The sequence below is a fragment of the Heterodontus francisci genome, chromosome 5 (genome assembly GCF_036365525.1).
Source record: "Heterodontus francisci isolate sHetFra1 chromosome 5, sHetFra1.hap1, whole genome shotgun sequence".
In the NCBI taxonomy this organism is placed as follows: Eukaryota; Metazoa; Chordata; class Chondrichthyes; order Heterodontiformes; family Heterodontidae; genus Heterodontus; species Heterodontus francisci.
This window is the reverse complement of record NC_090375.1, coordinates 184757190-184783825: the sequence shown is the minus strand read 5'-3', so window position 1 is coordinate 184783825 and position 26636 is coordinate 184757190. Positions and strand designations below refer to the sequence as shown.

Here is a 26636-nt window from a genome sequence, read left to right as displayed (position 1 = left end):
GGACAAAAGAAACGACCAGATAGCGGAAAAAAGAGCCAAGCAGAAGGGAAAGACATCATCCGACCTTGGGCCAACGATATTCATCTGTGCCAGCTGTGGAAGGGTTTGTCGCTCATAATTTGGCCTCTTCAGGCACAACAGGTGATGTTTGACTCAGAAGTGACATACACCCAGGGCGCAGCCCATCGTCTTTCGAAACAGTCAGATGCCTACTACTACTACTGCTACTGTATTTTAACTAATGGCAAAATCAAAGTTGCTGAATTACCAAGAGGAATTTAATGGGGCCCTTTGGGAGCAGGCTGGGAGGTGGGGGCGGCCGTAAAATTGGGAGGGAAGGTGAAGATTGAGTGCCCGTCAGAATTCCACAGCAGCAGGAATGTATCAGCGGTGGGGGAAGTGGAGGATAGCCTTCCTGCCCATAGGCCAATTGAGGCCTTTAAGTGGCCAATTAAAGGTCACTCAAGGGCTGTTTTACGCCACCACTGGCATTTTATCTATAGCGCATGGAAGGGCTCCCTGGTAGCAATGGCTGCCACTGTGACAACACCCCCAAACCTTCCTGTCACCGGGAACTGCCTGACTGCCCTGGTGACCCTGACCCCACTTACCTTCTTCCGAGGGCGACATCCATGCTGCTTCACTGGGCTGGGTGCAGTCCCAGCAGCAACCACCACTCCCAGTGATGCTGCTGGGACTGAAAAGCTGTCATCACACCAATTGGCCGGCAGCTCTTGGAGATGGGCTTTTGTCCCTTAAAGGATTGGCGCCTTGAGAACGAAAGCCCCGACAGAAGATTGCTACCGAATCAGGTCAGGGTTCCCTCACATGGCTGAGGTGGAGTTGACCCTGGCTTTCCAGCCCGCAGAGGGAGAAATCCCCAACAAATCAAGCCTAATGCTACTTTTATCACCACTGCTACTTAGGCTGAAAAATAATGGTGTAGGTAGACTTTTTCACAATTACAGATCCATGAGAAATTGCCAAAGCTGGGACTTTGAGGCATGTTTCTTTTCTGCTATATTAAAATTCTTTAGCCACCCCCTGCAAAGTCACAAAATGAATCCTTACTATAGAGGAAGTGGGACAAGACCTAGTGCTAACTCCATACCAAAACAAAATCAATTTAACACTCCTGTGAAGCATCTTTTGATATTTGATTACCTTAAAGGTGCTATGTACATGCAAGTTATTGCTGTTGACTAGTGTCAAATGATACTGTTAATAAAATTTATTTCACCACGCTGGAGGTAAAAGAGGTGGGGGAGTGGCATTGCTAATCAGGGATAGTATCACAGCTGCAGAAAGGGAGGTTGTCGAGGAGGGTTTGTCTACTGAGTCATTATGGGTGGAAGTCAGAAACAGGAAAGGAGCAGTCACTATGTTGGGAGTTGTCTATAGACACCCCAATAGCAACAGAGACATGGAGGAACAGATTGGGAGGCAGATTTTGGAAAGGTGCAGAAGTAACAGGGTTGTTGTCATGGGTGATTTCAAATTCCCTAATATTGATTGGAACCTCCTTAGTGCAAATCGTTTGGATGGGGCAGTTTTTGTCAGGTGTGTCCAAAAAGGTTTCCTGACTCAATATGTAGATAGGCCGACTAGAGGGGAGACTATGTTGGACTTGGTGCTTGGCAACGAACCAGGCCAGGTGGCAGATCTATCCGTGGGAGTGCATTTCGGTGATAGTGATCACAACTCCCTGACCTTTACTATAGTCATGGAGAGGGACAGGAGCAGACGGGATGGGAAAATATTTAATTGGGGGAGGGGGAATTACAATGCTATTAGGCAGGAACTGAGGAGCATAAATTGGGAACAGATGTTCTCGGAAATGCACGACAGAAATGTGGAGGTTGTTTAGGGAGCACTTGCTGCGACTGCTGGATAGATTTGTCCCGATGAGGCAGGGAAGGGATGGTAGGGTGAAGGAACCTTGGATGACAAGAGATGTGGAACAGCTAGTCAAGAGGAAGAAGGAAGCTTACTTAAGGTTGAGGAAGCAAGGATCAGACAGGGCTCTAGAGGGTTACAAGGTAGCCAGGAAGGAACTGAAGAATGGACTTAGGAGAGCTAGAAGGGGACATGAAAAAGTCTTGGCGGGTAGGATTAAGGAAAATCCCAAGGCGTTCTACACTTATGTGAGGAACAAGAGGATGGCCAGAGTGAGGGTAGGGCCGATCAGGGATAGTGGAGGGAACTTGTGCCTGGAGTCGGAGGAGGTAGGGGAGGTCCTAAATGAATACTTTGCTTCAGTATTCACTAGTGAGAGGGACCTGGTCGTTTGTGAGGACAGCGTGGAACAGGTTGATATGCTCAAACAGGTTGAGGTTAAGAGGGAGGATGTGCTGGAAATTTTGAATGATATGAGGACAGATAAGTCCCCGGGGCCAGACGGGATATACCCAAGGATATTACGGGAAGCGAGGGAAGAGATTGCTGCACCTTTGGCGATGATCTTTGCGTCTTCACTGTCCACTGGAATAGTACCGGATGATTGGAGGGTGGCAAATGTTGTTCCCTTGTTCAAGAAAGGGAATAGGGATAACCCTGGGAATTACAGACCAGTCAGTCTTACGTCGGTAGTGGGCAAATTATTGGAGAGGATTCTGAGAGACAGGATTTATGATTATTTGGAAAAGTATGGTTTGATTAGAGACAGTCAACATGGCTTTGTGAGGGGCAGGTCATGCCTCACAAGCCTTATTGAATTCTTTGAAGATGTGACAAAACACATTGATGAAGGAAGAGCAGTGTATATGGATTTTAGCAAGGTGTTTGATAAGGTTCCCCATGGTAGGCTCATTCAGAAAGTGAGGAGGCATGGGATTCAGGGAAAGTTGGCTGTCTGGATACAAAATTGGCTGGCCCATAGAAGTCAGAGGGTGGTAGTAGATGGAAAGTATTCAGCATGCAGCTCGGTGACCAGTGGTGTTCCACAAGGATCTGTTCTGGGACCTCTGCTCTTTGTGATTTTTATAAATGACTTGGATGAGGAAGTGGAAGGCTGGGTTAGCAAGTTTGCGATGACACGAAGGTTGCTGGAGTGGTGGATAGTGTGGAAGGCTGTTGCAGGTTGCAACGGGACATTGACAGGATGCAGAGCTGGGCTGAGAAGTGGCAGATGGAGTTCAACCTGGAAAAGTGTGAAGTGATTCATTTTGGAAGGTCGAATTTGAATGCGGAATACACGCTTAAAGACAGGATTCTTGGTAGTGTGGAGGAACAGAGGGATCTTGGGGTCCATGTCCATAGATCGCTCAAAGTTGCCACCCAAGTTGATAGGGTTGTTAAGAAGGCGTATGGTGTGTTGGCTTTCATTAACAGGGGGATTGAGTTTAAGAGCTGCGAGGTTATGCTGCAGCTCTATAAGGTCCTGGTTCGACCACACTTGGAATATTGTGTTCAGTTCTGGTCGCCTCATTATAGGAAGGATGTGGACGCTTTAGAGAGGGTGCAGAGGAGATTTACCAGGATGCTGCCTGGACTGGCGGGCATGTCCTACGAAGAAAGATTGAGGGAGCTAGGGCTTTTCTCATTGGAACGAAGAAGGATGAGAGGTGACTTGATAGAGGGGTACAAGATGATGAGAGGCAGAGATAGAGTGGATAGCCAGAGACTTTTTCCCAGGGTGGAAAGGGCTATCACCAGGGGGCATAATTTTAAGGTGATTGGAGGAAGGTTTCGGGGAGATGTCAGAGGTAGGTTCTTTACACAGAGAGTGGTGGGTGCGTGGAATGCGCTGCCAGCGGTGGTAGTAGAAGCAGATACGTTAGGGGCATTTAAGCGACTCTTGGATAGGTACATGGATGATAGTAGAATGAAGAGTAGGTAGTTAGTTTGATCTTAGAGTCGGTTAAAGGTTCGGCACAACATCGTGAGCCGAAGGGCCTGTACTGTGCTGTACTGTTCTATGTTCTATCAGAATAATTCACTTGTATTGAATGTGCTCGGTCTCAAAGTCTTGTTAATTCAGAGTCTGCAAGGTTCATTTGCAAATTTGCCTGGGTCCAGGGAATGGACTAGAGCTACAAGTATTTAACACTCTATTTGCATTCTGCTCCATGACATCTCTGTTATTTAATCTCTTCCCTTTCCCCCCCCCCCCACCCTCCATCCTATTACAGTTCTTCCTCCTTTTTGTTTTTGCCTCCTCCCTCCTTTCACTTGCTCAAAGACTGTTACATTTCGAACTTTTGCCAGTTCTGATGAAGGTCACAGACCTGAAACGTTAACTGTTTCTCTACACAGATGCTGCCAGACCTGCTGAGTATTTCCAGCACTTTCTGTTCTCATTTCTAAAATACTTTGTCTGTCTTCACGGAGGAAGGCGGGGGGCGGCGCAGTGGTTAGCACCGCAGCCTCACAGCTCCAGCGACCCGGGTTCTATTCTGGGTACTGCCTGTGTGGAGTTTGCGAGTTCTCCCTGTGTTTGCGTGGGTTTTCTCCGGGTGCTCTGGTTTCCTCCCACAAGCCAAAAGACTTGCAGGTTGGTAGGTAAATTGGCCATTATAAATTGCCCCTAGTATAGGTAGGTGGTAGGGAAATATAGGGACAGGTGGGGATGTGGTAGGAATATGGGATTAGTGTAGGATTAGTATAAATGGGTGGTTGATGGTCGGCACAGACTCGGTGGGCTGAAGGGCCTGTTTCAGTGCTGTATCTCTAAAAAAAACCTCCCAGAAATACTAAAAAACCAAGGGACTAGTGAGAATGAGGGACTGAAAGAAATTAGTATTAATTAAAAAAAAAAGTAGTACTGGATAAATTAATGGGACTAGAAGTTGATAAATCTCCTAGACCTGATGATCTACATCCCAGAGTGTTGGAAGAGGTGGCTGTAGAGATAGTGGATGCGTTGGTGATCATCTTGCAGAATTCTATAGATTCTGAAACAGTTCCTGAAAATTGGAAGGTAGCAAATATAACCTCCCTATCTAAGAGAGGATGGAGAGAGAAAACGGGGAACTAAAGACCTGTTAGCCTGACATCAGTATTAGGAAAATGCTAGAATTTATTATAAAGGATGTTATAACAGGATAATTAGAAAATAATGGTAGGATTGGACAGCATCAACATGGATTTATGAAAGGAAAATAATTTTTTGAGGATGTAACTAGTAGAATAAATGAGAGGAACCAGTGGATGTGATGTATTTGGATTTTCAGAAGGCTTTCGATAAGGGTAGGTGGTGCGTTGTGGTATTATCACTGGACTAGTAACCCAGAGACTCGGTATTTCTCTGGGGACATGGGTTCGCATCCCACCACAGCAGAAGGTGGAATTTGAATTTAATTAATAAATCTGGAATTTAATGCTAGTCTAATGATGGCCATGAAACCCTTGTCGATTGTTGTAAAAAAACCATCTAGTTCACTAATGTCCTTTAGGGAAGGAAATCTGCTGTCCTTACCTGGTCTGGCCTACATTTGACACCAGACCCACAGCAATGTGGTTAACTCTTACATGGCCTCTGAAGTGGCCTAGGAAATGTACCTAACCGCTACGAAGTCAATAAAAAGGAATGAAACCGGACGGACCACCTGTCATCGACCTAGACACCGGAAACGACAACGGCAAACCCAGCCCTGTTGACCCTGCAAAGTCCTCCTTACTAACATATGGGGGCTTGTGCCAAAGTTGGGAGAGCTGTCCCACAGACTAGTCAAGCAACAGCCTGACATAGTCATACTAACGGAATCATACATTACAGACAATGTCCCAGACACTGCCATCACCATCCCTGGGTATGTCCTGTCCCACCGGTAGGACAGACCCACCAGAGGTGGTGGCACAGTGGTATACAGTAGGGAGGGAGTTGCCCTGGGAGTCCTCAACATCGACTCCGGACCCCAGGAAGTCTCATGGCATTAAGTCAAACATGGGCAAGGTAACCTCCTACTGATTACCACCTACCACCCTCCCTCAGCTGATAACTCAGTACTCCTCCATGTTGAACACCACTTGGAGGAAGCACTGAGGTGGCAAGGGCACAAAATGTACTCTGGGTGGGGGACTTCAATGTCCATCACCAAGAGTGGCTCAGTAGCACCACTATTGGCCGAGTCCTAAAGGACATAGCTGCTAGACTGGGTCTGCGGCAGGTGGTGGGGGAACCAACACGAGGGAAAAACATACTTGACCTCGTCCTCACCAATCTGCCTGCTGCAGATGCTTCTGTCCATGACTGTATTGGTAGGAGTGACCACCGCACAGTCCTTGGGGAGACGAAGTCCCTCCTTTACATTGAGGATACCGTCCATCGTGTTGTGTGGCACTATTACCATGCTAAATGGGATAGATTTAGAATAGATCGAGCAATTCAAAACTGGACATCCATGAGGCGCTGTGGGCCATCAGCAGCAGCAGAATTGTACTCAACCACAATCTGTAACCTCATGGCCTGGCATATCCCCCACTCTACCATTACCATCAAGCCAGGCGACCAACCCTGGTTCAATCAAGAGAGCATGCCAGGAGCAGCACCAGGCATACCTCAAAATGAGGTGTCAACCTGGCGAAGCTACAACACAGGACTATCTGCGTGCGAAACTGCGTAAGCAGCATGCCATAGACAGAGCTAAGCGATCCCATAACCAACGGATCAGATCTAAGCTCTGCAGTCCTGCCACATCCAGCCGTGAATGGTGGTGGACAATTAAACAACTAACTGGAGGAGGTGGCTCCACAAATATCCCCATCCTCAATGATGGGGGAGCCCAGCACATCAGTGCGAAAGATAAGGCTGAAGCATTTGCAACAATCTTCAGCCAGAAGTGCTGAGTTGATGATCCATCTTGGCCTCCTCAAGTCCCCAGCATCACAGATGCCAGTCTTCAGCCAATTCGATTCACTCCGCGTGATGTCAAGAAACGACTGAAGGCACTGGATACTGCAAAAGCCATGGGTCTTGACAATATTCCGGCAATAGTACTGAAGACCTGTGCTCCAGAACTTGCCGCGCCCCTAGCCAAGCTGTTCCAGTACAGCTACAACGCTGGCATCTACCCTGCAATGTGGAAAATTGCCCAGGTATGTCCTGTACACAAAAAACAGGACAAGTCCAACCTGGCCAATTACCGCCCCATCAGCCTACTCTCAATCATCAGTAAAGTGATGGAAAGTGTCGTCAACAGTGCAATCAAGCAGCACTTGCTTAGCAATAACCTGCTCAGTGACGCTCAGTTTGGGTTCCGCTAGGGCCACTCAACTCCTGACCTCATTATAGTCTTGGTTCAAACATGGACGAAAGAGCTGAACTCAAGAGGTGAGGTGAGAGTGACTGCCCTTGACATCAAGGCGGCATTTGACCGAGTATGGCATCAAGGAGCCCTAGCAAAACTGGAGTCAGTGGGAATCAGGGGGTTGGAGTCATACCTAGTGCAAAGGAAGATGGTTGTGGTTGTTGGCGGTCAATCATCTGAGCTCCAGGACATCACTGCAGGAGTTCCTCAAGGTAGTGTCCTAGGCCCAACCATCTTCAGCTGCTTCATCAATGACCTTCCTTCAATCATAAGGTCAGAAGTGGGGATGTTCGCTGATGATTGCACAATGTTCAGCACCATTCATGACTCCTCAGATACTGAAGCAGTCCGTGTAGAAATGCAGCAAGACCTGGACAATATCCAGGCTTGGGCTGATAAGTGGCAAGTAACATTTGCGCCACACAAGTGCCAGGCAATGACCATCTCCAACAAGAGAGAATCTAACCTTCTCCCCTTGGCATTACCATTGCTGAATCCCCCACTATCAACATCCATTGACCAGAAATTGAACTGGAGTAGCCATATAAATACCATGGCTACAGGAGCAGGTCAGAGGCTAGGAATCCTGAGGCGAGTAACTCACCTCCTGACTCCCCAAAGCCTGTCCACCATCTACAAGGCACAAGTCAGGAGTGTGATGGAATACTCTCCACTTGCCTGGATGGATGCAGCTCCAACAACACTCAAGAAGCTCGACACCATCCAGGACAAAGCAGCCCGCTTGATTGGCGCCCCATCTACAAACATTCACTCCCTCCACCACCGACGCTCAGTGGCAGCAGTGTGTACCATCTACAAGATGCACTGCAGCAATGCACCAATGCTCCTTAGACAGCACCTTCCAAACCTGCGACCTTACCAACTAGAAGGACAAGGGCAGCAAATACATGGGAACACCACCACCTGCAAGTTCCCCTCCAAGTCGCACACCATCCTGACTTGGAACTATATCGCCGTTCCTTCACTTTTGCTGGGTCAAAATCCTGGAACTCCCTTCCTAACAGCACTGTGGGTATACTTACCCCAAATGGGCTGCAGCGGTTCAAGAAGGCAGCTCGCCACCACCTTCTCAAGGGCAATTAGGGATGGGCAATAAATGCTGGCCTGGCCAGTGACGCCCACATCCCATGAATGAATTTTAAAAAAAGGTCCCACACAGGAGGTTAGTAAACAAAATTGGAACACATGTGCATTAGGATTAATATACTGGCATGGATTAAGATTTGGTTGATGGACAGAAAACAGAGAGTAGGAATAAACGGGTCATTCTCAGGTTGGCAGGCTGTGACTTGTGGGGTACTGCAAGGATCAGTGCTTGGGCCCCAGCTATTCACAATCTGTATCAGTGATTTGGATGTGGGGACCAAATGCAATATTTTCAAGTTTGCTGATGACCGAACTAGGTGGGAATCTGAGTTGTAAGGAGGATGTAAATAGGCTTCAAGGGGATTTAGACAGGCTAAATGAGTGGGCAAGAATGTGGCAGATGGAATATAATGTGGAAAAATGTGAAATTATCCACTTTGATGGGAAAAACAGAAATGCAAAGAATTTCTTTAATGGTGAGAGATTGAGAAGTGTTGATGTCCAAAGGGACCTGGGTGTCTTTGTTCATAAGTCACTGAAAGCTAACATGCAGGTGCAGCAAGCAATTTGGAAGGCAAATGGTATGTTGGCCTTTATTGCAAGTGGATTTGAGTACAGGAGTAAAGAGGTCTTGCTGCAATTGTATAGAGCCTTGGTGAGTCTGCACCTGGAGTATTATGTACAATTTTGGTCTCCTTACCTAAGGAAGGATATACTTGCCATAGATGGAGTGCAACGAAGGTTGACCAGACTGATTCTTGGGATGGCGGGATTGTCCTATGAGGAGAGATTGAGGAGACTGGGCCTCTATTCTCTGGGGTTTAGAAGAATGAGAGGTGATCTCATTGAAATTTACAAAATTCTGACTCGGCTCGACAAGTTTGATACAGGAAGGATGTTTCCACTGGCTGGGAGGGTTTAGAATCAGGGACACAGCCTCAGAATAAGAGGTAGGCCAATTAGGACTGAGATGAGGAGGAATTTCTTCACTCCAAGGGTGGTGAATCTGTGGAATTCTCTACCCAAGAGGGCTGTGGTGGCTCAGTCGTTGAGTATGTTCAAAACAGAGATATATAGCTTTCTGGATATTAAAGATATCAAGGGATATGGGGATAGTGCGGGAAAATGACATTGAGGTAGAAGATCAACCATGATTTAGTTGAATGGCGGAGCAGGCTCAAGGGGCCCGAATGGCCTACTCCTCCTATTTCCTATGTACCACCATTCAATAAAGCACTCACACTGATCAAAAAGCATCCCCAGTTCTGCTTTTCACCTTGCTATTTACCAACAAATGCACAAAAAGGTTAGTGCACATGCGAATGCCGTGCGATTTGAGTATTGAGATCACATGCTGAAGCCACAAAAGTACACACAATCTTTATAAAAGATACAGTCTAGGGATTAAGTGAAAGCCTTACAGTGAGCCCCATAATAGTGATGTCCATGGACTGTGTTGTGGGATGTCATTTGTGATATCATTGGAGTGATGCAAGGGATTAAAGACTTAGGTTGCGTGGAGAGACCAGAGAAGCTGGGATGTTCTCATTGGAGCAGAGAAAGTTCGGGGGAGTCTTAATAGAGGTACTTAAAATTATATGGGGTTTTGATAGAGTAAATAAGGAGAAACTGTTTCCATTGGCAGGAGGGTTGGTAACACCGAGGACACAGATTTAAGCTAATAGGCAAAAGAACCAGAGGGGAGGTAAGTAGTTATTTTTAACATTGCAAATTGTTATGATTTAGAATGCAATGCCTGAAAGGGTGGCAGAAGCAAATTCAATCATAACTTTCAAAAAGGATTTGGGGATAAACTTGAAAAGGAAAAAAATTGCAGGGCTATAGGGAAAGAATAGAGGGGTAGAACTAATTATATTGCTGTTTCAAAGAGCCAGCATATGCGCAATTAACCAAATGGCCTCATTCTGTGCAGTGTGACTATGATTTTAGCTTTCCTGTGCCTTTTTAAAGACCCTGGTTTGTTTTTCTTGAGTTTGTGATGTTCAAAATTCAGATAGTTTCGCTGACTTTCTCCAAATTTTCCAGGGTTTGTGGGGTTCAGTTTTCCCACTGAGTTTTCTGGTTTTTATTCACCAAACATAAAACTTGAACAAAAAAAGCTTTTAAATTGGCAACAAAAACCAGCTTTAACAAGGCTTATCATTTACAGTAGTAAATAGCAGTGTAAGTGTCTTCCAGTGTGATGCCGTTGAACTCTGGAATCTGATTGTCCAGTTTGTTCAGTGGAAAGAACATGAGTTGAAAAGTTTAGTTACTGTACATGTAGAAAATGAGAGTCCGAAGTATTGCTTATGCGTACTTGCCTTACAGCAGGTAATCCAAATAGCACACCAGCATCACAGACTATATATCTTGTATTGTAAGATGCATAAGAAAGTGTAAGATAAGAATTCCACTTGCTGGAATCATCAGCACATACACTAATTTCAGCTTTTGTCACCCTTCTAGATATTTCAGGCCAAACGATGCTTCAAAAACCTTTTCAGATGCTGTCAAACTTTATTCTCTTGTGCCTCACCAGCTTGTAGCCTTGTGTTCATTTTGATTTTGAAAATTGAGTTATACATGTTTTTTTTAATCCCATTTACTACCTTCTGCAGAGCATGGTGATGACCTATTTATTTATTTGGAGATACAGCACTGAAACAAGCCCTTCGGCCCACCGAGTCTGTGCCGACCAACAACCACCCATTGAAACTAATCCTACAGTAATCCCATATTCCCTACCACCTTCCTACACTAGGGACAATTTTACAATGGCCAATTTACCTATCAACCTGCAAGTCTTTGGCTGTGGGAGGAAACCAGAGCACCCGGCGAAAACCCACGCGGTCACAGGAAAAACTTGCAAACTCCGCACAGGCAGTACCCAGAATCGAACGCGGGTCTTAATGATCTCTCAGATCTGCTTTCTTAATTGTGGATTGGAGAGTTGCTGCCATATTCTACAGAGCTTGGCGATGACCTGTCTAATGGTCTCTCTTGGTCCTGTTTTCTTTCATTGTAAATTGGAGGTTGTGCAGCAGAGACAAATATTGCTTCCCCAGTAACACTTCATCACGGTGTTGATAAAACATGCCTTTTTCTGATAGAGCCAGACACAAGATCGATTTCTGTACAAAACTTCTACATTAATGGAAAGCCCACTAATAAGAGGTTGTGCAGCTCATTTGTTTCATGTTAAACTCTGGGCAGTATTGAGATGCTGAGGGGAAACTTCAATATTCCTAGCAATATTGTAAATTCACTGCATTTTGCTGACAAATAGCGACCAGATTTCTAATGTGGATTTTGACTTCCAACTATGACTTAAGACCTTTAGAAATCATTTGTGGTTTTGCCACGCATGAATAGCCCTTCATATTTATTAAAAACCTATATTCCATAGGCACCAAGAGAGTCATTGCTCCTTAAACTCACTTTTATAAATGTTACTGTTTGCAACAAAGCAGTAAGTGGTAGAAATGAAATACTGAAAAAGAAAACTCTTATTTAAACTGACCACATACTAAAAGGGGATGCTTGAAGCTTGGTAATACTCCAAAGGAAGCACAAGTTTAAAGCTAGCTAGAATTAGAGAAAATTAATTTTTCATGACCCATTTTAGTAGAATATTAATAGAATACTTGCACATTTCATGAGTTTACTGATCTCACTAAAAGAAGATTGCCTCAATGTCCCTTTTGGCAGTGTATTGTATTTTGGTATAATTTATATCCTAAACTGCTTTATAGAAAAAGCATGTAGTTGGCAAGTGTAACAGAGTCCTTTTTACCATCGTACCAAGTACAAGTAAGATAGTCAACAAGTTTATAAAATCAAATGGGTAGAAGTGAACCCTGAAATTATGGTGTGGGATAATACACAAATGCTTAAATTTGTTTGAAATCCTTCTCTGATGTTTTAGTGGAGGCATTAACCTATCTAAAATAAATGGCTAAGGCCTCTGAAAATAATAAAGGAATTTCAGATGTACTTAGTAATTTAGCGAATTTAGTGTATTGTATGCTTTAATATCTTGCCATGTGCTTTCAAGCTCTTGTTTTCTAAACCTTTTTTTTAAAAAAAAGGTAAGAATTCCAAAAATCAAGTCATTTTGTAGTAACTGGCTCATTGTACGCCTGTTTCAGCAAGGCTTGGATGTCAAATTACTGAAGTTTTTATGTTTACATAGTGGTATCTATTTCCTTTCCCATACCCAGTTCAGGGTTATTTATTCTTGTATCTATCTACACAAGATCCATGACCAGTCATATGTGTGCTAGATGTAAAAAAAAAAGTTGATATTATTACATTCAACTCAGTTTAATGATGAGCAGTAGAATCTAAACATACAATGTAAGAAAGCATACAGTAATTTATCCTACATGCAAATTGAGAAGATCAATATAGTCCAGTTGAAATTGCAGACTAGCCACAGGCATGGCTATGGCAACACTGTTTCAGCTACCTCTACTAATTTTAAAAAAAACACCTTACAAACTGTACAGGTAAATGTACTGTAAATGTGTATATTTACTTAGCAAACATCTACTAACGTTCAGTGGAAAAGTTTGCAGGCTTTCTCTTTCACCGCAGTTTTGAATTCTTACATGAATTTATCAGGCACTGTACAGATTAATGCAATTTTAGGATTTTGTCCTACCACAGTTGCAAATGGTACTTTGACTTTATCAGAGTAATTGCTGTGGACTTGCATGAGACACGCCAGACCCACCCCTCTTCTCCATCCAGAATGTGGTTGGATGCTGCCTGCCTTTTGCTAATGACATGTCCTGTTGGAGCTCCTCGTTAATTGATTTGGCAGGCTCTCTTCTGCCAGCCTGAAGTGGTTATTCTGATTGAGCTGATCACAATGATAACCCCCTTCTCCATACAATGTTGCTGGTGCTTCCATGGTGCTAAAGTCTGGAGTTTTTACCATGTTGCACATATTTTAGCAGAAAACCAATAAGCTGTAACCAAGTAAAGCATGCACAACAGTCAAAAGACACTTTTACGCTCTGCTTTTTTGTCTTGCTATTTTACCAACAAATACACCGAAAGGTTAAAGTACACACGTCTACGCCATGCCAATGTGTGTATTGAGATCACATGCCCAATGACTGTGTCAGTTTGGATTTACTAATCAAAAATGGAATTCACCACATGTGTGTCTGTTGGACAACACTGAAGTAGATCTCCAGAATATGTGTTCTATGTTACATCAGTATTCTTCACCCTTGCCCAGATAATTTAATTGGCCTTTCATTCCTGTTGTTCCTCCAAGAAATATGCAGTTATACAAAAATGCTTTGCTGCTTAGAAATTATGGGGGAAACAGAAATTTCCAAAATATACATGGTCAACATGAAAAAGACAAGTTAACTCAGGTTAAAACCCTTTGTCAAGTTTCACAGTATTGTAATTCAGTCCTTGTCTGGTAAATGATGACTTGTAATAATGTGCAGTGAAGTAGGCTGATTAGCTACAAGTGAATTTACATAGTACAATCATGCAAAAATCATCTTGAAGAACAAAATGAATAACCCAAATGCTCAATTCAGCTTCATGATAATGGCTTTGAAAACTACTGGAATGATCTGCTATGCTTCAGCTCATGTGTTCTGGATTAGCCAGTCTGAAGCATACTAACCAACATTATTATAAATATAGAAGATTTTCTCTGATCTACTGCTGTGGTAGAGAGTAATAATGAAGTGATGAATATACAATTTGTCATTCCCTCCCACCCCCAGTAATTTTGAATTTTTTTTAACCAGCTCGGTTAATTGTTCAGTAGCGCAAATGTAAGGATTCTTTTTTATAATTTTGTAAAATATTTTAGTCCTTTTGATGTTTGAACTGTTGTATCTATTTTGGGTTTTTTTTCTACCCCCACCTCCAGTATTTCTCCACTGTTGCATTAACTTCCCTTTTGAAGACCATTGATATTGCCTCTGCTGCTGTCCCCAGACTGAGGCTGGTATTTCTTGGTGGTAGTCTAGTGATGTGGGTGGTTGCCTACTGCTGCCTGCATGCCTCCTGTGCCATAATGTTACTTTAGGTGGCCTTAGTTTACTGGTTATTTTGATGTATGTAATTGCAGTCCTATTTTCTCAAAGAAAATGAGACAGTATTAATCAGCAATGCTTCCTTGGTGAATATCACTCTTAGTGCTTTTAAAAAAAAAAGTCTCTGGTCTGTTCAGAGAGTCTGGGAAAGTCATTTATTGAATGTGTGTAACAAAACAAAACAAAACTGTACTTAAACATGAGAACTGAACAATTCTGTAAAATGAGAAGCCACAACTTTAAGTGAAATTGAGGAGCTCTTCAAAGAATGTCCATTGCTGAGCTTATTTTTAAATGATTGGATGTGGTGCGATCACTTTGTTTAAAACAAAAGGAAACTATCTCATTTTGTGAGTTTGTTACAATTCCAATTGAAGACGGTCCAATCTGATTGGTGGCTTTGCAAAATCGTCAACGAGTCATCCCTCCAGCATTTTTAGAAGTTCCTGCTACCACTATTTTGAGACTAGACAGCATTCTGAAAAGCTGCACTGAACCACGAAAACAAAACCTTGGCTCAAATGATGGCAGAAAATGTGACTGAGTCAAAGTAATAGAATTTCCCCTTGTCTGTATCGGCAATTGAAGAAAGCTTGCCAACAGTCCTGTAGATATGTTACCTGGTATTCATCTGTCCTTGCTTGATCGTGATCTGTCTCCAATCTCTTTTATGTACCATTCACCTTGCATAATATAACATTTTTTTTCAGCCTGAGAATAATTCCTCAAAAGAATTGAAAATGTAAGGAGAGCTATATTTGAGGCTCCTCTGGTTTTCCCCCATGAGCAGCTAACCATACGTATCTCTTTCCCTCTTCCTTCAGTGCATTATGTTGATCTTCTCCCTTCTGTGAAAATCTCAGGATGACTGAGGTTGCTCTGCATGTAAAAAAAAATGTAGGCTAAACCAGTGGTTGTCAAACTGGGATCCACAGAGACCCCCTCTCACCCACCCCCCCCCCCCCCACCCAGGAGGTCCGTAACACAGGGCAGCCTTACAGGTGGGCACCGCCCAGGGCAATATGGTCAAGAATAAGCAAGTGAGCGGCAGCTGGAGGTATGGTCAGCACACACATACACACTTGCTGCCCGCTCCTCTAGTGCGCTCTCAGTGATCTGCTGTTCCCTCCCTCGGGCTCCTGCTCTCTCCAGGTGCCTGCTCCCCACCAGGCTATGCTTCCCCAGTGCTCCTGCTTTCCAAGTGCTTTCTCCATTTTCTGCTTTCTCTGCTCCTGGTCTGTACGTGCTTTTATCAAGGATAGACAGACTCTGCAGTGAGAAGCAGGCACAACCATCTCACTGATAGCTGCAAGTAAATACCTGTTCTCTTAAAAGCATTATTAAAACATTCTTTCCATGCAACACTTTCGTATTTTGATTATGTAGTATTATGATTTAGATGGGAGTGCCCATGATTACTCATCCATTTGAGAAGGAGTCCTTTGACAAAAAAGGTTTGATAACCACTGTGCTAGATTATGGGTGGTGTCTTACTAAAATGTATATCATTAAATACGTGTCCACCAGTTGTGTGAAAACATATAATGGTTGGAGTTTATTTTATTTGGCAAACTTGCCAATTAAATGCTCCAATTTAATATACTTTGGCTTAGGAAGTAAGTCATGTCAAAACCTTACAAGATCATGTTAAAACAATTCTAGATGTTTGCCATTTGGCACCTTCACTGCCTGTTATTTATCGCTTGCACCATTCTCTGGTTTATTATATCAGTGCACGTTTGCTTGTAAAATTTCTGCTTTCATTTTAAGCAGCTGCACATCCAAGATTGATGACGTACGTATTTGTCTCTTCTTGCTCCTAGGTTTTATACTCGTACTCGATAGGTTTTCTATATATATTACTGGGTTTGTTTTGTACCCATGAACTGAGCCCTGCTTTTGTCTTTTGTTCAAGGGTAAGTGTGTTCAACTTGGTACTCTTAATCTAATGTGTGCTATTAAACCTGTTCACACTAAGTTCCAACAAAAAAAAAGCCTTTCAAGGTGCAATATTTATGGTCATCCAATTGGACATTTATAATTAAATGAGGTGAACTCCTCAATCCAGGATCCATTTAAAGTACTTTGTGCTTTTTGCCCCAACCATTTATTTTATTTTGCCTATCTGCAGTATAACCATTGCAATGGAATATGGCTAATAAGGATTTTTGATAAATTAGAATTTTTTACTATGTTGCTCTACTTTATTATTGATATTTAGAAACGCCCTACACTGTTGCATGCTATGTTATGGACACTACTTTATTTGGCTTGACAAAGTGGAGTGCATAATATTGGTGAATCAGTTTTAATCAATTATGCATTATTTTCCATTTTATTGTCTTCCTAATGTTCTCCCCTTCACTCGGGAGGACACTAATATTTGTGCTGGGATGAGGTTCCATAGATGCTGGCAGCATTCAGGTACTTTGTCCAATGGCCATATTACAAAGAGGAACCTAGATGTTGTGTTGAAAGGATTCTCAGTTGGGAGGAGGGCATCAAAGTTGATCCTGACTGCCGTCCTTGTTCACTTTGCAAAAGGAGTCTTTGGATAGTAAATGAGAGCTGGAACTGAAGCCCTAGATCAAATCAACTATTGTGGCATGGACTGGGAATTGAAACAGATTTTCCTGCCCCTGTGGCTCACTGGATAAATATGGTATTGATCCATCGAGGGTAACTCTTGTACAACATCTTTGTGGACTCAGCGAGTGAGATTGACCATTTGGTTTTGGTGTAAATTTGAAGATAAATTCAGGTTACCAACGATTGTTCACAGAAGACTATTAAACGTTCAAAGAAAGACTTTAGTGTGGGCTAACTTGAATCCAGGCCGAGCAGTGAGTGAACTCCATTATTAAGTTCCTCAGTGGTGGTTTTTCTACAGGAAAGTCCCCTTTTTGTTGAATCTGTAAATATTGTTCTACAGCTTACTGTATTTCTCGCATTCTAATTAATGCTTTTGTTATGTAGATGTTTGGAAAGACTAATTTTACTGCTGTTCAATAAAAAACAGTATGTATTGAAAAATGTTTCCTGTACACAGAATTGTACATTATAAAAATTCAATATTAAGTATAATAAATCATTAAGCAAAATTCCTTTCAGCAATTCTAAAACCACCAAGGCAACTGTTTAAAAGGGATCGGCTAAGGTAATATTTCTGCAACAAGATCAAAGCCATAATTTTGGGATTTTAAAAAATTGTATTTTTTTAAATTCCAATACACTTCCTTGGAAATAGAACATAATTTTGTAAAGGCTATATGAAGGAAATGAAGTTTACAATTTTTGGTTCAGTCCTTGAAGTGGTGAAGTAATCAACAGTCCGAAGTACTTGTAAAAATTTCCATTTCTACAGCACTAATTTTCAAACCTAGTAACTGCTATTTATGAACATGCAAAAAACAGCCAGATAAAGATCAGCTGTTTCATCCTGGTATGGTATAACTTCTACATATCATCATCATCCTGTTATTTCACTTTTCCTCTCACATTCATGCAGCCATACAATCTACTGGTCAAGGCAAAAAAACTGTTATGTATTGCACTTAATGCCATTTTGTGATTAACAAATCTACAGTTGATCTGTGCAATGTTAAACATTCCAGTCTAGTAAAACTGCCAGTATGGTTTGTAGCATGGCCATACCACTTGTGATTGTTGCTTATGATACACACTTCTGGAATTCTCGGAGAGCGGAGTTCCGGAGCAGTAAGTATAAAAAAAACTTACCTCGGAGATTCTCGGAGCATACTCGGAGGGCGGAGTTCCGGAGCGGTAAATTACCTCGGGTGGGGGAGAAAACGGTCACAGGAAAGCTGTGACCTGATTGGCTGGTAGGGAATCTGTACTGAATTTGAAAATAAAACTGATAAAAATTGATTAAAACACTAATTAACTAATTAATAAATTAATAAGTAGAGTAACTAAACCAGAGGGAGGAGATTACTGTGTTTAGTTAGCTTTTAGTATTTATTGTAGCAATCTAGCACTTGGGACCATATAGTTAAGTGTATCATAATTTAGTAAGGATTTAATAAGTATTTATTTTATATTCATTAACTAATTAGTGCTAGAAATGACAATTAGAGGGGTGAAGTGCTTCACCTGTGAGATGTGGGAGGTCCGTGACGCTTCCAGCGTTCCGGGCGACTACATCTGCAGGAAGTGTACCCAGTTGCAGCTCCTCACAGACCGCATGGATCGGTTGGAGCGGCAACTGGATGCACTTAGGAGCATGCAGGTGGCGGAAAGCGTCATAGACAGGAGTTTTAGAGAAGTGGTTACACCCAAGGTGCAGGCAGATAGATGGGTGACCACTAGAAGGGACAGGCAGTCAGTGCAGGAATCCCCTGTGGCTATCCCCCTCTCTAACAAGTATACCGTTTTGGATACTGTTGGGGGGGATGGCCGATCAGGGGAAAACAGCAGCAGCCAGAGCAGTGGCACCATGGCTGGCACTGTTGTTCAGCAGGGAGGGACAAAGCGCAGAAGAGCAATAGTTATAGGGGACTCTATAGTCAGGGACACAGATAGGCGCTTCTGTGGACATGAAGGAGACTCCAGGATGGTATGTTGCCTCCCTGGTGCCAGGGTCAAGGATGTCTCTGAACAGACAGGGGGCATTCTGAAGGGGGAGGGTGAACAGCCAGAGGTTGTGGTACACATCGGTACCAACGACGTAGGCAGGAAGAGTGATGAGGTCCTGCAGGGGGAGTTTAGGGAGTGAGGGAGTAAGTTTAAAAAACAGGACCTCTCGGGTTGTAATCTCTGGATTACTCCGTGTGCCACGTGCCAGTGAGGCTAGAAATAGGAAGATAGTGCAGCTAAACACGTGGCTGAGCAGCTGGTGAAGGGAGGGTTTCAGATATCTGGACCATTGGGCTCTCTTCAGGGACAGATGGGACCTGTACAAGAAGGATGGGTTGCATCTAAACTGGAGGGGCACTAATATCTTGGCTGCAAGGTTTGCTAGCGTCACTCGGGAGGGTTTAAACTAGTGTGGCAGGGGGGTGGGAACCCGAGCAGTAGGGCAGCTGGTGAAGTAAATGAGGAGGACATAGTAAATAAGGCCAATAGGACTAAGAGGAAGAGCAGGCAGGGAGATGTTGCTGAGCACAGCGGGACTGGTTGTCTGAAGTGCATTTGTTTCAATGCGAGAAGGATAACAGGTAAGGCAGATGAACTTAGAGCTTGGATTAGTACTTGGCAATATGATGTTGTTGCGATTACAGAGACTTGGTTGAGGGAAGGGCAGGATTGGCAGCTAAATGTTCCAGGCTTTAGAAGCTTCAGGCGGCATAGAGGGGGATGTAAAAGGGGTGGGGGAGTTGCATTACTGGTTAAGGAGAATATCACAGATGTACTGCGGGAGGACACCTCAGAGGAGTCATGCAGCGAGGCAATATGGGTGGAGCTCAGGAATAGGAAGGGTGCAGTCACAATGTTGGGGGTTTACCTCAGGCCTCCAAACAGCCAGCAGGAGGTAGAGGAGCAGATATGTAGACAGATTTTGGAAAGATGTAAAGGTAACAGGGTTGTGGTGGTGGGTGATTTTAACTTCCCCTATATTGACTGGGACTCACTTAGTGCTAGGGGCTTGGATGGGGCAGAGTTTGTGAGGAGCATCCAGGAGGGCTTCTTGAAACAGTATGTAGATAGTCCAACTAGGGATGGGGCCATTCTGGACCTGGTATTGGAGAATGAGCCCGGCCAGGTGGTCGAAGTTTCAGTGGGGGAGCATTTCGGGAGCAGTGACCATAATTCCATAAGTTTTAAGGGACTTGTGGATAAGGATAAGAGTAGTCCTCGGGTGAAGGTGCTAAATTGAGGGAAGGATAATTATAACAATATTAGGCAGGAACTGAAGAATTTAGATTGGGGGTGGCTGTTTGAGGGTAACTCAACATCTGACATGTGGGAGTCTTTCAAACGTCAGCTGATTAGAATCCAGGACCAGCATGTTCCTGTGAGGAAGAAAGACAAGTTTGGCAACTTTCGGGAAGTTTGGATAACATGGGATATTGTGAGCCTAGTCAAAAAGAAAAAGGAAGCATTTGTAAGGGCTGGAAGGCTAGGAACAGACTAAGCACTTGAGGAATATAAAGACAGTAGGAAGGAACTTAAGCAAGGAGTTAGGAGGGCTAAAAGGGGTCATGAAAAGTCATTGGCAAACGGGATTAAGGAAAATCCCAAGGCTTTTTGTACATATATAAAGAGCAAGAGGGTAACCAGGGAAAGGGTTGGCCCACTCAAGGACAGAGATGGGAATCTATGTGTGGAGCCAGAGGAAATGGGCGAGGTGCTAAATGAGTACTTTGCATCAGTATTCACCAAAGAGAAGGACTTGGATGATGAGCCTAGGGAAGGGAGTGCAGATAGTCAGTCATCTCATTATCAAAAAGGAGGTGGTGTTGGGTGTCTTGCAAAACATTAAGGTAGATAAGTCCCCAGGACCTGATGGGATCTCCCCTAGAATACTGAGGGAGGCAAGGGAAGAAATTGCTGGGGCCTTGACAGAAATCTTGGCGTCCTCATTGGCTACAGGTGAGGTCCCAGAGGACTGGAGAATAGCCAATGTTGTTCCTTTGTTTAAGAAAGGTGGCAAGGATAATCCAGGAAATTATAGGCCGGTGAGCCTTACGTCAGTGGTAGGGAAACTATTAGAGAGGATTATTCGGGACAGGATTTACTCCCATTTGGAAACAAACAAACTTATTAGAGAGAGACAGCATGGTTTTGTGAAGGGGAGGTCGTGTCTTACTAATTTGATTGAGTTTTTTGAGGAAGTGATGAAGATGATTGATGAAGGAAGGGCAGTGGATGTTATCTATATGGACTTTAGTAATGCCTTTGACAAGGTCCCGCATGGCAGACTGGTACAAAAGGTGAAGTCACATGGGATCAGAGGTGAGCTGGCAAGATGGATACAGAACTGGCTCTGTCATAGAAGACAGAGGGTATCAGTGGATGGGTGTTTTTCTGAATGGAGGGATGTGACTATTGGTGTTCCGCAGGGATCAGTGCTGGGACCTTTGCTGTTTGTAGTATATATAAATGATTTGGAGGAAAATGTAGCTGGTCTGATTAGTAAGTTTGCGGACGACACAAAGGTTGGTGGAGTTGCGGATAATGATGAGGATTGTCAGAGGATACAGTAGGAAATAGATCGGTTGGAGAAATGGCAGATGGAGTTTAATCCGGACAAATGTGAGGTAATGCATTTTGCAAGGTCTAATGGAGGGAGAGGTGTACAGTAAATGGCAGAACCCTTGGGAGTATTGACAGGCAGAGGGATCTGGGCATACAGGTCCACAGGTCACTGAAAGTGACAACACAGGTGGATAAGGTAGTCAAGAAGGCATACGGCATGCTTGCCTTCATCGGTTGGGGCATAGAGTATAAAAATTGGCAAGTCATGGTGCAGCTGTACAGAACCTTAGTTAGGCCACACTTAGAATATTACGTGCAATTCTGGTCGCCACACTACCAGAAGGACGCGGAGGCTTTGGAGAGGGTACAGAGGAGGTTTACCAGGATGTTGCCTGGTCTGGAGGGCATTAGCTATGAGGAGAGGTTGGAAAAACTCGGATTGTTCTCACTGGAACGACGGAGGTGGAGGGGCGACATGATAGAGGTTTACAAAGTTATGAGCGGCATGGACAGAGTGGATAGTCAGAAGCTTTTTCCCAGGGTGGAAGAGTCACTTTTAGTTTTTAGTTTAGAGATACAGCACTGAAACAGGCCCTTCGGCCCACCGAGTCTGTGCTGACCATCAACCACCCATTTATACTAATCCGACACCAATCCCATATTCCTACCACATCCCCACCTGTCCCTATATTTCCCTACCACCTACCTATACTGGTGGCAATTTATAATGGCCAATTTACCTACCAACCTGCAAGTCTTTTGGCTTGTGGGAGGAAACCGGAGCACCCGGAGAAAACCCACGCAGACACAGGGAGAACTTGCAAACTCCACACAGGCAGTACCCAGAATTGAACCCAGGTCGCTGGAGTTGTGAGGCTGCAGTGCTAACCACTGCGCCGCCCAGTTACTAGGGGACATAGGTTTAAGGTGAGAGGGGCAAAGTTTAGAGGGGATGTGCGAGGCAAATTTTTTACACAGAGGGTGGTGAGTGCCTGGAACTTGCTGCCAGGGGAGATGGTGGAAGCAGATACTATAGCGACGTTTAAGAGACATCTTGACAAATATATGAATAGGAAAGGAATAGAGGGATATGGGCCCCAGAAGTGCAGAAGGTGTTAGTTTTGGCAGGCATCAAGATCGGCGCAGGCTTGGAGGGCTGAATGGCCTGTTCCTGTGCTGTACTGTTCTTTGTTCTTTGAATAATTATTGTCATTGCTGTAGAAATCTCCAAAGTTTTTAAACAAGATCTGACACTGTACATCTGTAAAAGGTTTATCGTGTGCTTTTCCACCAAAGCTATATTTGGAACTGATTTCCCCTCAAATTGCTGTCTATGTACTGCAGTTATTGTATCATCATCTAACTCACTTGAGCTTTCCTCTGCAATGTTCTTCCACTTTTTTTTTCAAATTCATTGAACTCTATTCACTCCTTTTTCTATTTCTTTTATAGCAATCAGGTTATACTAATTGCCTGACCTTTGTGTATTCAATTGCCATTCCTTTCATGATATATTACTTGAATCCATATCCTTCAATGGGGCCTATTTTACGTTTCAGTAATGCCCACTTGCACCACTTTTCACAAGGGATTACTGATTGGCAACAGGGACAGATCTGTAACTCTGGGTATCTATTCTTTTTATAAACTGTTTTATGATGAAACAATGACATAGAGATGTTATTATACCCTTCTCATCTTTTTCTATTTATTGGACTGGTGCAAAATTTCCAACCTGCCCACTTCCCAGTTTTAATGGAGCCAGGGCAAGGGGGCGGGAAACCAACACCCTCCCAGGAGGCACCTTATTCATTTAAATATTATAATGAGCTGTGTGCCGCACATTTAGCTTATCTTCTAGGTTTAACCCCCGCCACATGGAAAAATTTAAGTGCCTTTACAGCATTGCTTTTGGGCCAGGCGGAGCAGAAGTGCTTCCCCCCAACCCGGCCCACTAAGCTTGACTACCTTCCCCACCTGCCATAGGAAACCCCCCCACCTGCCATAGGAACCCCCCCCCCCCCCCCCCCCCACCCACCTTGCTATATTGTCAGGTTCTTAAATTCAAGAACTTTTGCACAGTTTCCCACTCTTTTCTGTGAAACTCCTTTCCACTTATTTGTTGCTATAATTCTCAATCTTTAAACTCAAACTTGGTATCTCCTAATCACTAATTATTGATTAATCTGTTCTTGTACTATTTTGAACCTTGGTATACTGCAAATATGCCCTATCCTAACCACCAGTTTTTTAAAAAAAAAGTAACTGGCAGCTGTTGATTTTTTTTCTTCATGAAGGACAACAACAGATGATTGGTGTTATTGGTGACTTGGAAAGTTTACTCTTTTAGAGAATGCTACTTGTATAAGTTTTTAGCTTCCTAAATGCGCAGTGTCAATTTATAACATAGTATGCAAGACACTGTTAATCTCTGTAATTTTGGAGTCATTGGTGAGCTTTGATTTCTGTTTCCATGTTTGTTTTGCAGCATCCTATGCAGACGTATGGTTATGCATTTATGTTTTCATTGACTGGATATTTTGGAATTTCCTTTGTACTAGCTTTGATAAAGCTGTTTGGCGCACTTGTTGCTGTAACAGGTAATATACACGTCACACATTGTTCATCACGAAGACATTTAAGTCCTTATTTCAGTTGATAAAATATGATTGGAACCTTTGACTGCTAGGCTGTTGTAATCTTAAACAAAAACGTAATAGCAATTTCAACATTCTTTCCCTTTTGCTAAAATTGTACATGTAATGCACCAATTTTACAAAGTTGCCTAAAATCTGTATTGCAGCTAAAGCTAGATCCCAAGTTTCAACCACCTTTTGCTAACAGACACCTCATTTTTCAGAGTAACTGTCATCCTTCATTCTCTACATCCATTATAAACTGCAAGAATAGGCCAGAACTTTCTTGTGTTCCAGCATAGGGAAAGCCTTCCGTTAAGAGGTTATGGCAGTGAAATGATAGTGACTTATCATGCATGTGACCTTTCCCACTCTAGCACTATATAAAAAAACTTGTATCCTTATCTTACAACTTCATGAAAAATTAGTAAGATTCCACATAATGCATAGAATCATAGAAAGTTTACAACACAGAAGGAGGCCACTTGACCCATCGCATCTGCGCTGGCTGAAAGAGCCACCCAACCTAATCCCACTTTCCAACATTTGGTCCATAGCCCTGCAGGTTACGGCACATCCGGTGCACATCTAGGCACCTTTTAAATGAGATGAGGTTTTCTGCCTCAACCACCCTTTCAGGCAGTGAGTTACAGACCCCCACCATCCTCTAGTTGAAAACGATTTTCCTCATCTCTCCTCTAATCCTTCTACCAATTACTTTACATCTATGCACCCTAGTCACTGACCTCTCTGCTAAGGTAAATAGGCCCTTCCCATCCACTCTATCCAGGCCCCTCACAATTTTGTACATCTCAATCAAATCTCCCGTCAACCACCTCTGTTCCAAGGAAAACAATCCCAGCCTATCCAATCTCTCCTCATAGCTGCAATTTTCCATTTCTGGCAACATCCTTGTAAATCTTCTCTGTACCCTCTCTAGTACAATTACTTCCTTTCTGTAATGAGGTGACCAGAACTGCACACGGTACTCAAGTTGTGGCCTAACTAATGTTTTATATAGTTCCAGCATATCCTCCCTGTTCTTATATGCTATGTTTCGGTTAATAAAGGAAAGGATTTCATACGCCTTCTTAACCACCTTATTGACCTACTACCTTTAGGGATCTGTGGACATACACTTCCTCTACACCTCCCAGTATCTTCCTATTTATTGTGTATTCCTTTGCCTTATTTAACCTCCCCAAATGCATCACCTCACACTGCTCCGGGTTGAATTCCATTTGCCACTTTTCTGCCCACCTGACCACTCCATTGATATCCTCCTTTAATCTACAGCTGTCCTTCTCACTATCAAGCACATAGCCAATTTTTGTGTCATCTCCAAACTTCTTGATCATTCCCCTACATGTACATCCAAATTGTTAATATATACCACAAAAAGCAGGGGATATAATACTGAGCTTTGCAGAACCCCCTGGAAACATCCTTCAAGTCACAAAAACACCTGTCAACAATTACCCTTTGTTTACTGCCACTGAGCCAATTTTGTATTTAGCTTACTACATTCCCCAGATCCCACGGGCATTTCTTTTTTTTTTAAACCAGTCTGCCATGTGGGACCTTGTCAAAAGCCTTGCTAAAATTCATGTAGACCATATCAACTGTACGATCCTCATCAACCCTCCTTGTTACTTTCTGAAAAAATTCCATCAAGTTAGTCAGACACGACTGTCCCTTAATAAGTCCATGCTGACTGTCCCTGATCAATCCGTGCCTTTCTAATTGATAGTTCATCCTGTCTGTCACAATTGATTCCAATACTTGCCACTACTGAGGTTAGATTGACTGGCCTGTAATTATTTGGTCTATCCCTCCCTTTTTAAATAAAGGTACGACATTAGTAGACCTCCAATCCTCCGATACCACATCTGTATCAAGTGAGGATTGGAAAATGGTGGTCAGAGTCCGCTATTTCCTCCCTGGCTTCCTTTAACAGCCTAGGGTTAATTTCATCCAGCCCTGGTGATTTATCTACTTTGAAGGATTCTAATCCCCTTAATACTTCCTCTCTCCCTATGCTTATCACATCCAATACTTCACGCTCCTCTTTCTTAACTTAACAGACCCAAAGAATTCATTAAGAACCATATCCACATCTCCTGTCTCCACACATAGGTTAGCTTTTTGGTCTTTTATGGGCCCTTTTCCTTAGTTATCCTGATACTCTTAATGTATTGGTAAAGCATCTTTGGGTTGTCCTTGATTTTACTTGCCAATATTCTTTCATGCCCTTTCTTGGCTTTCCTAATTTCCTCTTTGATTTAACTCCTCCACTTTCTATACTCGGCTTTCTGTAGTATTGAGTTTTCGGTGTCTGACATAAGCTTTCCTTTTCAGCCTTATCATACCCTGTAAGCTCCTTGACATCCAGAGTGCTCTAGATTTGGCCGTCC

General features: G+C 43.2%; 1 protein-coding gene across 3 annotated transcripts in view; it reads left to right on the top strand.

The window, feature by feature from the left end:
* Positions 1 to 26636, top strand: part of slc35b3 (solute carrier family 35 member B3) — an 81414-nt gene that overhangs the window by 37531 nt on the left and 17247 nt on the right. For 2 of the 3 annotated variants that reach the window (XR_010975099.1, XM_068032456.1), the window contains exons 7-8: positions 16252 to 16344; positions 24075 to 24186. Coding sequence is in view for 2 of the 3 variants with exons in the window: in XM_068032456.1 (XP_067888557.1) it covers positions 16252 to 16344; positions 24075 to 24186 (205 nt within the window). In the remaining variant the exon portion in view is untranslated. The remainder of the gene's footprint in view (positions 1 to 16251; positions 16345 to 24074; positions 24187 to 26636) is intronic. The other variant, XM_068032457.1, reaches the window with a different exon arrangement.